Source organism: Liolophura sinensis, chromosome 1 (genome assembly GCF_032854445.1).
Source record: "Liolophura sinensis isolate JHLJ2023 chromosome 1, CUHK_Ljap_v2, whole genome shotgun sequence".
In the NCBI taxonomy this organism is placed as follows: domain Eukaryota; kingdom Metazoa; phylum Mollusca; class Polyplacophora; order Chitonida; family Chitonidae; genus Liolophura; species Liolophura sinensis.
Window position 1 is genome coordinate 7,852,905 of NC_088295.1, and position 17,875 is coordinate 7,870,779.

General features: G+C 41.5%; 1 protein-coding gene across 1 annotated transcript; it reads left to right on the forward strand.

The window, feature by feature from the left end:
• Window positions 1–72: 72 nt before the first annotated feature.
• LOC135471827 (metallophosphoesterase 1-like) lies at window positions 73–16,833 on the forward strand. The gene is made up of 9 exons (XM_064751200.1): window positions 73–180; window positions 1,408–1,557; window positions 2,846–2,950; window positions 3,183–3,345; window positions 4,904–5,041; window positions 9,399–9,539; window positions 11,657–11,707; window positions 12,179–12,386; window positions 13,865–16,833. Exons 2-9 carry the CDS (start codon window positions 1,412–1,414, stop codon window positions 14,023–14,025), a joined length of 1,113 nt encoding a protein of 370 aa, XP_064607270.1. The 5' UTR covers window positions 73–180; window positions 1,408–1,411; the 3' UTR covers window positions 14,026–16,833.
• Window positions 16,834–17,875: the final 1,042 nt, after the last annotated feature.

Sequence of the window (17,875 nt, forward strand, 5' to 3'; positions counted from 1 at the left end):
GAGCTCTGTCTGCTTTTCACGCATTATCACGGGAGATTTGTGACATCAGAGCTTTGGTGTAAACGGGAATTTGTGAATCACGTGGTCCGTCTGGCCAGACAAGCTAATAGTGCACGTTAATGGAAAACCCATGGAAAGCGGAAGAAAATATTGATTTATTTTTTAGGCTTTAAACTGAAGGTTAGGTTTGTCACATTTGACAACTATTGTAATATCCGAACCCACTACGTTTCATCTTTCGTTCGCTGTTTCTGAAAGAGAAGAGTGTTACGAAGTGGACTTTCAGTTTCACAATACAGAACACAGCTTACCAGTACCGTAGTCCTATCTGGTTTCCCAGCACATGCTGGACCAGCTTGGACTATGGGAAGGTACAAGCCCCTGTGTTAAAATGCTACTGATAAAATCCCTGTTAGTATTAGTACCGGTATGTCAGAATGTGGTTCCGGCCATTTGATTGGGGTGATTACGGTTTCGAACCGCCATACTGACATGTTCTTGGTTCTCAGGTGAATCAATCTTGGTTAAACAAAAAACAAACAAAAAAAAAACAAAAACCTGGAGAGTTATCTCCTCATTTTCTATTTATCATGCTTGATATAATACGCAGTTTAGGTTTGTACACTGTTTAGTTCGATTTAGCACTATTTAGTAATGTTACTTAAAATATAAATTACAATGTTTATTTTGGAGGGTTTTTTATTTAAGTGTTCAAATGGTAAACTGTCAACAAGAAAGAAGTTAATATACCAATATACAGGTATAATTATTCCATTACGGTGGTCTGTGGTTTATGCCGTGCACTCCCGTTTCCTCCACCTCAAAACCTTACCACTGTCTTATAAGTGAACAATTCGTAAAGATGGTGTTAACCACCAGTGAAATGAACAAATAATCTAAAAGGCCAGTTTCTTTAAATGCATGTATGTTGAGTGTTTTCTGATATATGTTTGCATATTTAAATGAAAGTGTCCTTACAGATGCATAAGATATATATATAATACATATAGAATATACATACAGAATAAACACCATAGAAGATCCTAGTAAAGTCCATTTCATTTTTTATTTATGTCCACGCTGTTGGGATTTGGGTTATGGTTAGAATTTAAAAGGAGCAAGACTATGTTCCCATGAAGGTAACAGCCGATGATCAAATAATTTGATTTATAAAAATACAATATATATATTTATATATGACAGCCATGTTGATAATATTCAAAAACTTTAATTTAGCAGTGTAGCTATTTAATTGCACAAGGTATTTACCAGGACATGTGTACTTGGTCGTGGCATACTTGGTACAGTGTATCAGGTTGCAACAAAGCAAAGAACGTGAAAATGAATACCTGTAAATATTCACACATATCTGTGTCGTTAACTTTTAGCTAACTAATTTTGTTTTAGAGTAATGCCTGTTATAGTACTGAATTGGCGTCGCCTCAACTGGAGAGTCATCAGTATAAGTGCGCTTGTCCTGACTGTGTTTTTCAACGAGTACTTGGTGTACTCAATACAGAGCTGGCAGTGGTTTACATTCCCAGTATCTCAGGACAGGTGAGCCATGAACCAGAACTCTGTAATGGGAATAATCAGTGTCTTTTTTGTCTTATTGCTATACCTATGCCATGACTGACCAGCAAGTTTGTAGGTTCAAATCCAGCCAGTAACATTCTTTGACCTCTTCAGTGTTCTTATGGTTGGACTTGGTAGAGCATCGGCCTCAGAGTCAAGAGGCCTCCATGGGCCCGGGGATCACAAAAGGATCTTACACTAAAATGTCAAAATTTTGATTCACTTTATAAATATTTTTTGGGATGCAATAAAGGTCAAAATATTGCTTGACAAGGTTATCGAATTCTGGGTAAGTTATTGTACCACAAATGTGAGCTAAAATATCGGAAAGGAACATGACAAATTTAATTTATAAAGTTTTGACTTAAGTCTAAGATTGCTCTGTGATACTGAGACCTGGGGTAAAGCTGGAGTCATACCAACGCCTTTAAAAATGTATTTGTTGCTGCCTAACTCGATGCTCAACGCTGAGAGGTTAGAGCAAGGCAGCAGGACTGGGTGGCCCAGCATTAGTATAATGTGACTCAGTGAGGTGTCATGCCTTGTGTCTTCCACATGATATTTCAGTAGTGGCAGCACTTGGTGGCATGGGCCCGCCTTGCCACAAGAAGACACCCTGTATGCACAGACGTCTCGTCCTCATCATATGACTGAAAAATTTGTTGAGTAGGATGTAAAACCCTAAGCATACATACACATGCATATACATAGCCTTTGTTTAATATTAAGTATTCAGGACTCTTATGCCTGTAGCAGTTTTAATTGGTATTGTTGGTTCATCCTATACAAATGTACTAGACTACATAAACTATACAAAATGAACTAGATTTTTTAGTACTTTTTTAATAGGTTGCTGTGCATATTTCTCTTATGTGATGTAATTTTCATCAGATGTGGCATTTATATAAATGACCTTTTATCTGCCTAGGTATTGCAGAGAACTGTGAATTTTCTTTTCAGTATTTATTTTTCATTTAAGTGTGATTTTGAAGAATCTGAAAACATACTGCAAGTGCATACAAAACTCAAGTTATCCTGTTGTATAATCTAGTCTTACCATGATCTGTGGGCTGCAGGTCATTAGCGAATCTCATCACTTTATATTTTTGAACATTCACTTCATTAGAATACTTTTAAACTTTAGACTAAATATCTGCCAGATAAGGTACATATATCAGCTATGGAGAATTAAGTCAATTTGTAAGAGCTGTAAGGTGTTGAGGATGTTATTGCTTTATCTCGTGTAGCCTGCTGTATTTTTGTCCCTCAGGGAGCATGAGGTAGTGGCACTATTGGTGGGGGATCCCCAGCTGCAAGGGTACAGGGATGAACCACCATTTTTGATAGGAACTTTCTCCAGGTGGGATGCAGACAGGTAAGAGGTCTACCTTAGCTGAGAAAATTTCAAAATGTTGTTGTTGTCAATGTCGATATAGGCTAAAGCCTCACAAAACTACATGCCTATATTCATATTTAAAAACCATGCGTGTGATAGACCTCAAGCTCCAAAAACTTAGATTTCTTGTTTTGTTACCAGATATGTTCCTGTGGTTTAACTGTTCTTATTGCTCATTTTGATTCATTCATATGAATGCTTTCTGAAACAGGTACCTGAGGAACAATTTTTTACTGGCCTGTGGCTACATCAAACCAGATGTGGTTGTGTTCCTGGGAGACCTGTTAGATGAGGGAAGTGTTGCCACTGATGAGGAGTTTGAAGATTACACTAGACGATTTCAAAGTATATTCTCAACTAGAGCTAATGTTCAGGTCAGTGAGCCCCAGAATAGCTGAGGCTAGAACATATGTAAGTGAAGGTGAAGATTGTGTTTTTCAGTGATTAAAAGCTTAACTCAGGCTTCTCAGTGATTGTGTTTACAGTGATTAATAGCTTAAACCAGGCTTATCAGTGATTGTGTTTACAGTGATTAAAAGCTTAACCCAGACTTATCAGTGATTGCGTTTACAGTGACTGAGAGCTTAACCCAGGCTTATCAGTGATTGTGTATATGTTGACTAAAAGCTTAACACAGACTTCTCAGTGAGTGCATTTACAGTGACTAAAAACTTAACCCAGGCATATCAGTGATTGTGTTTACAGTGACTAAAGGCTTAACCCAGGCTTATCAGTGATTGTGTTTACAATGATTAAAAGCTTAACCCAGGCTTATCAGTGATTGTGTTTACAGTGACTAAAGGCTTGACCCAGGCTTCTCAGTGATTGCGTTTACAGCGACTAAAAGCTTAACCCAGGCTTCACAGTGATTGTGTTTACAGTGACAAAAAGCTTAACCCAAGCTCATCAGTGATTGCGTTTACAGTGACTAAAAGTTTAACCCAGGCTTCTCAGTGATTGCGTTTACAGTGACTAAAAGCTTAACCCAGGCTTATCAATGATTATGTTTACAGTGACAAAAAGCCTAACCCAAGCTCATCAGTGATTGCGTTTACAGTGACTAAAAGTTTAACCCAGGCTTCTCAGTGATTGCGTTTCCAGTGACTAAAAGCTTAACCCAGGCTTATCAATGATTATGTTGACTAAAAGCTTATCCCAGGCTTCTAAATGATTGCGATTACAGTGACTAAAACCAGGGGCCTCCGTGGCTCAGTCGGTTAGCGCGCTAGCGCAGCGTAGTGACCCAGAAGCCTCTCACCAATGCGGTCACTGTGAGTTCAAGACCAGCTCATGCTGGCTTCCTCTCCGGCCGTACGTGGGAAGGTCTGCCAGCAACCTGCGGATGGTCGTGGGTTTCCGCCGGGCTCTGCCCGGTTTCCACCCACCATAATGCTGGCCGCCGTCGTATAAGTGAAATATTCTTGAGTACGGCGTAAAACACCAATCAAAAAAAAAAAAAAAAAAAAAAAAAAAGTGACTAAAACCCTAACCCAGGCTTCTTAGTGATTTCGTTTCCAGTGACTAAAAGCTTCACCCAGGCTTATCAGGGATTGTGTTTACAGTGACTAAGGGCTTAACCCAAGCTTATCAGTGATTGTTTTTACAGTGACTAAAAGCTTAACCCAGGGTTATCAATAATGGTGTTACATTTAAAGTTAATATTGTGTTTTACACACTTTATTCTGAATGAGTGAATGAATGCTTGGGGTTTCGTGTCGTAGGTAGCAATTTTTTATTCATATGACGACGAGGTGTCACATGATATTTTGGACGTCCAGTAATATTGTAGATTAGCCTGCTACTGATGCTATTAAAAGTCTTGGTTTGCTGTAACCAGCTACACCTTGCTATAAATTGTTGATTCATTTGTTCGTATGGGTTTGCCATTACCATCCTATGAACTGTTGAACCAACCGACTGTTCTCTCCACAGAGAGTTCATATACCTGGCGATAATGATATTGGAGGAGAAGGTGGGGACTTTAGAACTAAAGCCAAGATCCAGCGATATGTCCGCCATTTTGAGCAACTAACAGGAGTCACGTCGGTCAAATTTGTTGATTTTATCAAGGTACATGTACAGGAATTGCATTGCATTGTATCTTTTAGTTTATAATTTATACGTAAAACAAGATATCTGGAGACAATTTGACAAGCATCAGGATTTAAATACCAACAAAATATGCTGAATAAATGAGTTAACTTCCTTAAGAAAGAAAGAATTTTATGTTACCTGAGTTGACTGGTGGTGCAACTGTGGAATTCCTCAGAAGACAAGCTAGCTCTCATCTGGTACAACTGTGGAATTCCTCAGAAGACAAGCTAGCTCTCATCTGGTACAACTGTGGAATTCCTCAGAAGACAGGCTAGGTCTCGGCTGGTGCAACTGTGGAATTCCTCAGAAGACAAGCTAACTCTCAGGTGGTGCAACTGTGGAATTCCCCAGAAGACAAGCTAGCTCTCATCTGGTGCAACTGTGGAATTACCCAGGAGACAAGCTAGCTCTCACCTGGTGCAGCTGTGGAATTACCCAGAAGACAAGCTAACTCTCAGGTGGTGCAACTGTGGAATTCCTTAGAAGACAAGCTAGCTCTCATCTGGTGCAACTGTGGAATTTCCCAGAAGACAAGCTAGCTCTCATCTGGTGCATCTGTGGAACTCCCCAGAAGACAAGCTAGCTCTCATCTGGTACAACTGTGGAATTACCCAGAAGACAAGCTAACTCTCAGGTGGTGCAACTGTGGAATTCCTTAGAAGACACTCTAGCTCTCATCTGGTGCAACTGTGGAATTTCCCAGGAGACAAGCTAGCTCTCATCTGGTGCATCTGTGGAACTCCCCAGAAGACAAGCTAACTCTCATCTGGTACAACTGTGGAATTACCCAGAAGACAAGCTAGCTCTCATCTGGTGCAACTGTGGAATTCCTCGGAAGACAAGCTAGCTCTCAGCTGGTACAGCTGTGGAATTCCCAAGAAGACAAGCTAGCTCTCAGCTGGTGCAACTGTGGAATTCCTCAGAAGAAAAGCTAGCTCTCATCTGGTGCAACTGTGGAACTCCTCAGAAGACAAACTAGCTGTCATCTGGTGCAACTATGGAATTCTTCAGAAGACAAGCTAGCTCTCATCTGGTGCAACTGTGGTATTCCCCAGAAGACAAGGTAGCTCTCATCTGGTACAACTGTGGAATTCCTCAGAAAAAAAGCAAGCTCTCATCTGGTGCAACTGTGGAACTCCCCAGAAGACAAGCTAGGTCTTATCTGGTGCAACTGTGGAATTCCCCAGAAGACAAGCTAATTCTCAGGTGGTGCAACTGTGGAATTCCTTAGAAGACAAGCTAGCTCTCATCTGGTAGAACTGTGGAATTCTTCAGAAAACAAGCTTGCACTCAGCTGGTGCAACTGTGGACTTCCTCAGAAGACAAACTAGCTCTCATCTGGTGCAACTGTGGAATTCTTCAGAAGACAAGCTAGCTCTCATCTGGTGTAACTGTGGAATTCTTCAGAAGACAAGCTAGGTCTTGTCCGGTGCAACCGTGGAATTCTTCAGAAGACAAGCTAGCTCTCAGCTGGTGCAACTGTGGAATTCCCCAGAAGACAAGCTAGCTCTGAGCTGGTGCAACTGGAATTCCCCCGAAGACAAGCTAGCTGTCATCTGGTGCAACTGTGGCATTCCTCAGAAGACAAGCTAGCTCTCACCTGGTGCAAGTGTGGAACTCCTCAGAAGACAGACTAGCTCTCATCTGGTGCAACTGTGGAATTCCTCAGATGACAAGCTAGCTCTCAGCTGGTGCAACTGTGGAATTCTCCAGAAGACAAGCTAGCTCTTATCTGGTGAAACTGTGGAACTCCCCAGAAGACAAGCTAGCTCTCAGCTAGTGTAACTGTGGAATTCCCCAGAAGACAAGCTAGCTCTCATCTGGTGCAGCTGTGGAACTCCCCAGAAGACAAGCTAGCTCTCAGTTGGTGTAACTATGGAATTCCTCAGAAGACAAGCTAGCTCTCATCTGGTGCAACTGTGGAACTCCTCAGAAGACAAGCTAGCTCTCAGCTGGTGTAACTGTGGAACTCCCCAGAAGACAAGCTAGGTCTTATCTGGTGCAACTGTGGAACTCCTCAGAAGACAAGCTAGCTCTCAGCTGGTGTGACTGTGGAATTCCCCAGAAGACAAGCTAGCTCTTATCTGGTGCAACTGTGGAACTCCTCAGAAGACAAGCTAGCTCTCAGCTGGTGTAACTGTGGAATTCCCCAGAAGACAAGCTAGCTCTCATCTGGTGCAGCTGTGGAATTCCTCAGAAGACAAGCTAGCTCTCAGCTGGTGTAACTGTGGAATTTCTCAGAAGACAAGCTAGCTCTTATCTGGTGCGACTGTGGAATTCCTCAAAAGACAATCTAGCTCTCATCTGGTGCAACTGTGGAACTCCCCAGAAGACAAGGTAGCTCTCATCTGGTACAACTGTGGAATTACCCAGAAGACAAGCTAGCTCTCATCTGTTGCAACTGTGGAATTCATCAGAAGACAAGCTAGCTCTCAGCTGGTGCAACTGTGGAATTCTTCAGAAGACAAGCTAGCTCTCATTTGGTGCAACTGTGGAATTCCCCAGAAGACAAGCTAGCTCTCATCTGTTGCAGCTGTGGAATTCCCCAGAAGACAAGCTAGCTCTCATCTGGTGCAACTGTGGAATTCCTCAGAAGACAAGCTAGCTCTCAGCTGGTGCAGCGGTGGAATTCCTCAGAATACAAGGTAGCTCTCATCTGGTGCAACCGTGGAATTCCCTAGAAGACAAGCTAACTCTCAGGTGGTGCAACGGTGGAATTCCTTAGAAGACAAGCTAGCTCTCATCTGGTGCAACTGTGGAATTCCCCAGAAGACAAGCTAGCTCTCAGCTGGTGCAGCTGTGGAATTCCCCAGAAGACAAGCTAGCTCTCATCTGGTGCAACTGTGGAATTCCTCAGAAGACAAGCTAGCTCTCAGCTGGTGCAGCTGTGGAATTCCCCAGAAGACAAGCTAGCTCTCATCTGGTGCAACTGTGGAATTCCTCAGAAGACAAGCTAGCTCTCATCTGGTGCAAATGTGGAATTCCCCAGAAGACAAGCTAGCTCTCATCTGGTGCAACCGTGGAATTCCCTAGAAGACAAGCTAACTCTCAGGTGGTGCAACGGTGGAATTCCTCAGAAGACAAGCTAGCTCTCAGCTGATATAACTGTGGAATTCCTCAGAAGACAAGCTAGCTCGCAGCTGGTGTAACTGTGGAATTCCCCAGAAGACAAGCTAGCTCGCAGCTGGTGTAACTGTGGAATTCCTCAGAAGACAAGCTAACTCTCATCTGGTGCAACTGTGGAATTCCCCAGAAGACAAGCTAGCTCTCAGCTGGTGTAACTGTGGAATTCCTCAGAAGACAAGCTAGCTCTCATCTGGTGCAGCTGTGGAATTCCCCAGAAGACAAGGTAGCTCTCAGCTGGTGTAACTGTGGAACTCCTCAGAAGACAAGCTAACTCTCATCTGGTGCAGCTGTGGAACTCCCCAGAAGACAAGCTAGCTGTCATCTGGTGCAACTGTGGAATTCCCCAGGAGACAAGCTAGCTCTCATCTGGTGCAACTGTGGAATTTCCCAGAAGACAAGCTAGCTCTCAGCTGGTGTAACTGTGGAATTCCTCAGAAGACAAGCTAGCTCTCATCTGGTGCAACTGTGGAATTCCCCAGAAGACAAGCTAGCTCTTATCTGGTGTAACTGTGGAATTCCTCAAAAGACAAGCTAACTATCATCTGGTGCAAATGTGGAATTCCCCAGAAGACAAGCTAGCTCTCATCTGGTGCAACTGTGGAATTCCCCAGAAGACAAGCTAGCTCTCAGCTGGTGTAACTGTGGAATTCCTCAGAAGACAAGGTAGCTCTCAGCTGGTGTAACTGTGGAATTCCTCAGAAGACAAGCTAGCTCTCATCTGGTGCAACTGTGGAATTCCCCAGAAGACAAGCTAGCTCTCATCTGGTGTAACTGTGGAATTCCTCAGAAGACAAGCTTGCTCTCGGCTGATACAACTGTGGAATTCCTCAGAAGACAAGGTAGCTCTCAGCTGGTGCAACTGTGGAATTCCTCAGAAGACAAGCTAGCTCTGAGCTGGTGCAACTGTGGTATTCCCCAGCATACCAATGTTTTTTTTACTAAATATGACGTTACCCAAGGCAGTGAGTTCTTGGGTTCAAAACTTAGCTGATGCAGTTTAATATTATGAATTAGAAAAATTATTCTAGTTTGATTTTCTTTGCAACAATATGGACTTTCAACATATCTATGTGTAGAGCTTGTGTTGTGACGTATCACTGACTAAAAGCAATTTTTGTTGTGAGTATGACTGATTTTACAGACAGCTGAATATAGGCCACTCTCCAAAAGAAACAGACTATAGCTCTCAAATTAACCTGTTCTTCAGATGGATGTGGAGTTTCGCGGTGGGCTGACGACGGAGAAGTGGAAAACAGCAGAGTCTCTTAGCTCAGAAATGAAAGGAAAATACAGAGTTCTGCTTAATCATGGATCAGTACTGCCCAAGCTCAAATCCCATGTTTACCCAGTAAGTCAGAGTGCATATTTGCCCAGTATTTAGTCATGGTCCATATTCACCAAGTAAGCCAGGGTCCATATTCACCCAGTATTTAGCCAGGATGCATATTCACCCAGTAAGCCAGAGTCCGTTTTCACCCAGTAAGTCAGGAGTTCATACGTTTTTTTCTTGCAGTAAGTTGCGGTTTCACCCAGAATTTGGACCGTGGCCAAATTTACTCGGTATTTAGTCAGAGTTCATATTCACCCAGTAAGTTAGGGTCCATATTCATCCAGTATGTCTGGGTCCATATTCGTCCTGTGTTTCAGGGTCCATATTCACCCAGTATTACAGGGTCCACATTCACCAAGTAAGTTACGGTCCATATTCATCCAGTATTTCAGGGTCCATATTCACTCAGTAAGTCAGGGTCCATATTTATCCAGTAAATATGGGTCCACATTCACCCAGTATGTCTGGGTCCATATTCACCCAATAAGTCAGGGTCCATATTCATCCAGTATGTCTGGGTCCATATTCATTCAGTATTTCAGGGTCCATATTCATCCAGTAAAGCTGGGTCCACATTCACCCAGTATGTCTGGGTCCATATTCATCCAGTATGTCAGGATCCATATTCACCCAGTATGTCAAGGTCCATATTCACCCAGTATGTCAGGATCCATATTCACCAAGTATGTCAAAGTACATATTCATCCAGTATGTCAGGGTCCATATTCACCCAGTATGTCAGGGTCCATATTCACCCAGTATGTCAGGGTCCATATTCACCAGGTGTCAGGGTCCATATTAACCCGATGTCAGGGTCCATATTCACCTAGTAAGTCAGGGTCCATATTCACCCAGTATGTCAGGATCCATATTCACCCAGTATGTCAGGGTCCATATTCACCCAGTATGTCAGGGTCCATATTCACCCAGTATGTCAAGGTCCATATTTACCCAGTATGTCAGGATTCATATTCACCCAGTAGGTCAGGGTCCATATTCACCCATAAGTCAGGGTCCATATTCACCCGGTGTCAGGGTCCATTTTCACCCGGTGTCAGGGTCCATATTCACCTAATAAGTCAGGGTCCATATTCACCCTGTAAGTTCGGGTCCCTATTCGCCCAGTATGTCAGGGTCCATATTCACCCAGTGTCAGGGTCCATATTCACCAAGTGTCAGGGTCTATATTCACCTAGTAAGTTAGGGTCCATATTCACCTAGTAAGTTAGGGTTCATATTCACCCCGTAAGTTAGGGTCCATATTCACCTAGTAAGTTAGGGTCCATATTCACCCAGTAATTTAGGGTCCATATTCACCTAGTAAGTTAGGGTCAATATTCACCCCGTAAGTTAGGGTCCATATTCACCTAATAAGTCAGGGTCCCTATTCACCCAGGATGTCAGGGTCCATATTCACCCAGTGTCAGGGTCCATATTCACCCAGTGTCAGGGTCCATATTCACCTAGTAAGTTAGGGTCCATATTCACCCCGTAAGTTAGGGTCCATATTCACCTAGTAAGTTAGGGTCCATATTCACCCAGTAATTTAGGGTCCATATTCACCTAGTAAGTTAGGGTCCATATTCACCCAGTAATTTAAGGTCCATATTCACCTAGTAAGTTAGGGTCAATATTCACCCTGTAAGTTAGGGTCCATATTCACCTAGTAAGTCAGGGTCCCTATTCACCCAGTAAGTCAGGGTCCATATTCACCCAGTGTCAGGGTCCATATTCACCCAGTGTCAGGGTCCATATTCACCTAGTAAGTTAGGGTCCATATTCACCCCGTAAGTTAGGGTCCATATTCACCTAGTAAGTTAGGGTCCATATTCACCCAGTAATTTAGGGTCCATATTCACCTAGTAAGTTAGGGTCCATATTCACCCCGTAAGTTAGGGTCCCTATTCACCCAGTATGTCAGGGTCCATATTCACCAAGTGTCAGGGTCCATATTCACCTAGTAAGTTAGGGTCCATATTCACCCCGTAAGTTAGGGTCCATATTCACCCCGTAAGTTAGGGTCCATATTCATCCAATAAGTCAGTGTTAGGGTCCACATTTTCCCAGTAAATGAATACCAAGTTCATATAGATCAATGTTATTGAGCTGCTACTAACTGGGTAATCTTGTTTCAGCTGCTGACTCGACTCCGTCCACAGTTATTGTTATCAGCCCACTGGCATCGGGTAAGGACATTTTACAAGTATATTGCCTAACACTGACACCACCTTCCCTTAAGTTGACTGATCTTCAAGGAGCAAGGTAAAAGTGTTCCCACTGATTAGCCAAATACTGTTCCACACATGATGGAGTAAGACCAGTTTTAAGTGTCGTATCTTATGTTTTAACTGTAAAGATAAAACACAATTTGCATGTGCACATACCTACATGTAATGATGCCTTGATGATTCTCAGATTCCCAGAGAAAATTTTGTGGGCTATGAGTGACAGTGGTTTCTCGTATAAGTATACTGATATTTACAGGAAAGTAGGATTCACACTAATCTTTCAATCTATTTAGGTTTTGACAACTACTAAAATTACAGTTACTGTGGAGTTTTCATATTCTTCATTGTATCATTTATCTACTGCCCTGTTTGTTTGCCCATTTATCAATTAGGAGTTTAGTATAGCTCGTTGGTTGGTTGTTGTTGCAGTCTAATCACTATGTCTGCAGTGACTGTATGTCCCACAAGTCTGATGTGGACAAGGAGTACTGGCCTGTTCATCGCAGAGATATCACTGATACGCATCAGCTGATTGAGATAGATCTAACTGACAAAGAGGCACTCAATGAGCTGATGATACCCAGCTGCAGCTACAGGATGGGTGAAGTCAACATTGGGTATGGAGTGGTCATTATCAGTAAGTGTATCATGTATGGGATGTATATCGAGTCCTTATCAGTAAGTATGTCGTGTATGAGATGTGTGTTGAGTCGTTATCAGTAAGTATATCGTGTATGGGATGTATGTTGAGTCGTTATCAGTAAGTATATCGTGTATGGGATGTATGTTGAGTCGTTATCAGTAAGTATATCGTGTATGGGATGTATGTTGAGTCGTTATCAGTAAGTATATCGTGTATGGGATGTATGTTGAGTCGTTATCAGTAAGTATGTCGTGTATGGGATGTATATCGAGTCGTTATCAGTAAGTATGTCGTGTATGGGATGTATGTTGAGTCGTTATCAGTAAGTATATCGTGTATGGGATGTATGTTGAGTCGTTATCAGTAAGTATATCGTGTATGGGATGTATGTTGAGTCGTTATCAGTAAGTATATCATGCATGGGATGTATGTTGAGTCGTTATCAGTAAGTATATCGTGTATGGGATGTATGTTGAGTCGTTATCAGTAAGTATATCGTGTATGGGATGTATGTTGAGTCGTTATCAGTAAGTATATCATGCATGGGATGTATGTTGAGTCGTTATCAGTAAGTATGTCATGTATGATATGTATATCGAGTCGTTATCAGTAAGTATGTCGTGTATGGGATGTATGTTGAGTCGTTATCAGTAAGTATATCGTGTATGGGATGTATGTTGAGTCGTTATCAGTAAGTATGTCGTGTATGAGATGTGTGTTGAGTCATTATCAGTAAGTATGTCGTGTATGGGATGTATGTTGAGTCGTTATCAGTAAGTATATTGTGTATGGGATGTATGTTGAGTCGTTATCAGTAAGTATATCATGCATGGGATGTATGTTGAGTCGTTATCAGTAAGTATGTCGTGTATGAGATGTATATCGAGTCGTTATCAGTAAGTATGTCGTGTATGGGATGTATGTTGAGTCGTTATCAGTAAGTATATCGTGTATGGGATGTATGTTGAGTCGTTATCAGTAAGTATATCGTGTATGGGATGTATGTTGAGTCGTTATCAGTAAGTATATCGTATATGGGATGTATGTTGAGTCGTTGTCAGTAATGAGAATAGTATGAGGTAAGGATCAAGGAAAGTAAGCATTGTGTGGTCAGAGTTAGAATGTAGTGAAAGTTGAAATTCAGCTTTAGTATTAGCCCTTATGGTGACCAGAGAAGCATAAAGGTTGCCACTGCACCGGAACTCCTGTTTTGCCATTTGATTATCCAGTGTGAATAGTAATAGTAGTTTTTTTGAGGGTTTTTAATATGTTTGATCTAACACATATTGATTTTAGCTTGAATATGGTATTTTTTTACATTCTATGAACTGCAACCAGCCGCAGCCTGAAAACGTAAATATGCAATAAACTGCATGAACATTTGATAAATACATGTAATCTCAGGTTGATATTTGACATCAGCCACGTAACTTTCTATATGATTGTTGAAGTATGTCTTATTATTTTTGCAGAAGACAGTGGAGTGGCATACCATGGCGTACTTTGGCTTCCCCAGCGTTACATCCTCCTCTACGTCTATGTGGCTGTCTGTTTGGCCCTAGCCTTGTTTCCAGTCTTGTCCAAATATGCTCAGAAACACATCATCACATTACAGAAATACCGATATAGATGACTCACACCGCACAAAAACACCTGATCAGTAGACACTCAATGCTTTAATGCAGAAAAAATTGAGCAGATAGCTCTAAACTCACCAAAACACCTGATCAGGTCGTAATCAAACCTGACAGAAAAAATCCAGCAGATGACTAGAATCTAAACTCACCAAAACATCTGATCAGGTCGTAATCAAACCTGACAGAAAAAAATCCAGCAGATGACTAGAATCTAAACTCATAAAAACACCAGATCAGGTCGTAATCAAACCTGACAGAAAAATCCAGCAGATGACTAGAATTTAAACTCATAAAAACACCTGATCAGGTTGTAATCAAACCTGACAAAAAAAATCCAGCAGATGACTAGAATCTAAACTCACCAAAACACCTGATCAGGTCGTAATCAAACCTGACAGAAAAATCCAGCAGATGACTAGAATCTAAACTCACCAAAACATCTGATCAGGTCGTAATCAAACCTGACAGAAAAATCCAGCAGGTGACTAGAATCTAAACTCACCAAAACACCTGATCAGGTCGTAATCAAACCTGACAGAAAAAATCCAGCAGATGACTAGAATCTAAACTCACCAAAACACCTGATCAAGTCGTAATCAAACCTGACAGAAAAAATCCAGCAGATGACTAGAATCTAAACTCATAAAAACACCTGATCAAGTCGTAATCAAACCTGACAGAAAAAATCCAGCAGATGACTAGAATCTAAACTCATAAAAACACCTGATCAGGTCGTAATCAAACCTGACAGAAAAAATCCAGCAGATGACTAGAATCTAAACTCACCAAAACACCCGATCAGGTCGTAATCAAACCTGACAGAAAAAATCCAGCAGATGGCTAGAATCTAAACTCACCAAAACATCTGATCAGGTCGTAATCAAACCTGACAAAAAAAAATCCAGCAGATGACTAGAATCTAAACTCACCAAAACATCTGATCAGGTCGTAATGAAACCTGACAGAAAAAATCCAGCAGATGACTAGAATCTAAACTCACCAAAACACCTGATCAGGTCGTAATCCAACCTGACAGAAAAACTCCAGGAGATGACTAGAATCTAAACTCATAAAAATACCTGATCAGTTCACTCTGAAACTTTACAGAAAGATTCAAGCAGATGGTTTTGAATTCAGGGAATACCTGATCAGTTCACACTCAAACCTTACATAAATCAGTGTTAAACGCAGTATTGAAACAAAGACAATATACAGTGTGCTGTTGTTAGGGCCACTGTTGATGTTACATAGGCCATACTTCAACATTTAACTTTTGTAAAACTCATATTTTATGTTCCAAATATTACAGTTTTTAAGGCTTAACTTTGTAAAAAGCATGAAAAACTTATTTACATATTCATATGGAAAAGAAATACAGGATTTCACATTGGTGCTAAGTGGCAGTGAATTGTTTGAAACAAATTGTCTGCGTAATGTTTCATACCATTTACAAAGTTTGGCATACGACATCATGATATTTGTCGTAATCAGGTAAAGTCTACGCTGTCCCATAAAATGTGAAGAAACCCTGATGTACAGCAGATGATCACGTGAACTGAACTGAGTAAGTTGCTACGCGCAACTTGTTTTCTTAGGTTAACTGTTAATGTTCCTCATAAGTTCAGTAACAATGTGACAGCAGACAAATAAATACATCCATAATGTATATAGTGCTTCATTCATTCCATGCTACAGGGGGTTTGTACACTCATATATATTTTATACTGGTAGATATTTGTGATAGAAGTTCCACCCAGTGTTTATACTGGTCATGTGGCTGTACAGCAGAATTCTCTCTCTCTTCTCTCAGGAAGAATGGCAGCTTGACTCCTGCTTTACCATGGGCCTGAATGTGGTCATGCTGTATATTAATACAACCATACTGTGTCTCAGGTCTTGTCAAGAGAGATGCAATGCTTAAGAAAAACATGATGGTGAAGAATTGATTTTTCATGTTGCCAGCTAAAAAGAGATGTAATTTTTATCAATAAGAATGCAATTATTTGGTCTGTACAGCTCCATTGTGTGTAAATTGGCCAAATTTTGGATGGCCATTTTCATGTGTGAATGTGCAGAAAGAGTGAAACATATGTGTAAATATTTTTATACTTGATTAATCTTTGGGTTGCTATTGTATTGGATATTAGATGACATTAACAAGCTAGATGGCCATTTTGTAGCTGATGAAAATGTAGAGATGATACCACACCTGTTTATAACAGAGAACATCAACATTGGATGTAATTCTGTATGCTGTTGAGTATGGTATGAAGCAATATTCAACAAATACAGGAATCCTGTCAATATAAGTTTTATTAATGTTACGAGTATTACAATTCAGTCTGCCTACATTTATATATCTCATCATGGGAACTGGTAGTTGTACAGGTCTGTCAACCAGATGTCACGTCATGATTTCCAACCCGTCCCGAGTGGTTTACCCCACTCTTAGATCTGTTTGCTTTTGGATTTATGGCTGCCTTCAGCACTGTACTTTGGTCATATAAATGTATACTTTTCATAGGCATTCCACCATTGTCTTCGTAATATTTTATGTCATATCTTCCAAGCTAAGTGAAGAATTATGCATCGACCCCAACCACAACGCTTAATTCAGGGTTCACGTGTGAAACAAGGTGTTTTTTAAGGATTATGTTTTCCAGCTTTTTTAAAAACTGATCAGTTGAAGTGCAAACCATGATGTGGAAATTAATGAGTACTATTTACATGTAGGTAGCTTTCTATCAGTCCAATGTAAGGCAATTTGATATTTAACATGTATCAAAATAAAGTATTTTCAGAATACTGGTAATCTCGTTTTGAAGGTCTTGAAAATCTTTCCTCAAGATTCCCTGAAGCCTACATGTACTTTGAAAGACCTGTGGGAACCAAGCAGTAAATAGTTACTGCACAGAGCTAACCAGTCCTCAAAGTGCCAGGCTCTAATCAAACCTTACAGAAGGTTGCTACATGTCTGTGTAAACACAAAATATAGAATCCAGAAGAACCAGTCCTTTTTTGACATACACCTCCAGCAAATAAGGTTCTCACCGTAACCATATTGTCTATCTCAGGAAAATTCTTATTTGGGCTCATTTTGAACGTTAAGTGACATGGTGCGGGGTTTATCACTGGACTGAGAATTCCTCGACTGTCGGTGCTTATGGTGCCTTTGTGACAAGTGCTTGATGATGCTCGTATATGGCAGTCTAATGTACGTTGAGGACCACTGGAACGTATGTCACCTGGTTTGTCTGTAATTTGCCAAACTAGCCCAAGAGATCAGACCACTAGTCCATAAGGTCAGTCCATGAGCTCGAACCACTGGCCCAACAGATCAGACCACTAGTCCATGAGGTCAGTCCATGAGCTCGAACCACTGGCCCAACAGATCAGACCACTAGTCCATGAGATCAGTCCATGAGCTTGAACCACTGGCCCAACAGATCAGACCACTAGTCCATGAGGTCAGCCCATGAGCTTGAACCACTGGCCCAACAGATCAGACCACTAGTCCATAAGGTCAGTCCATGAGCTCGAACCACGGGCCCAACAGATCAGACCACTAGTCCATGAGGTCAGTCCATGAGCTCGAACCACTGGCCCAACAGATCAGGCCACTAGTCCATGAGGTCAGTCCATGAGCTCGAACCACTGGCCCAACAGATCATACCACTAGTCCATGAGGTCAGTCCATGAGCTCGAACCACTGGCCCAACAGATCAGACCACTACTCCATTAAATCAGACCACAAGCCCATAAGATAGAACACTGGCCCATGAGATCGGATCACTAACCCATGAGAACATACTGCTGGCTCATGAGATTAGGCTGACAGCCCATAAG

Bases quoted from the DNA above. Each gene is read 5' to 3' on its own strand.
- LOC135471827 (XM_064751200.1), top strand. From the start codon at position 1,412: ATGCCTGTTATAGTACTGAATTGGCGTCGCCTCAACTGGAGAGTCATC. The intron at 1,558-2,845 runs GTGAGCCATGAA...TTTGTCCCTCAG, and splicing joins TTCCCAGTATCTCAGGACAG to GGAGCATGAGGTAGTGGCAC. The intron at 9,540-11,656 runs GTAAGTCAGAGT...ATCTTGTTTCAG, and splicing joins TCAAATCCCATGTTTACCCA to CTGCTGACTCGACTCCGTCC.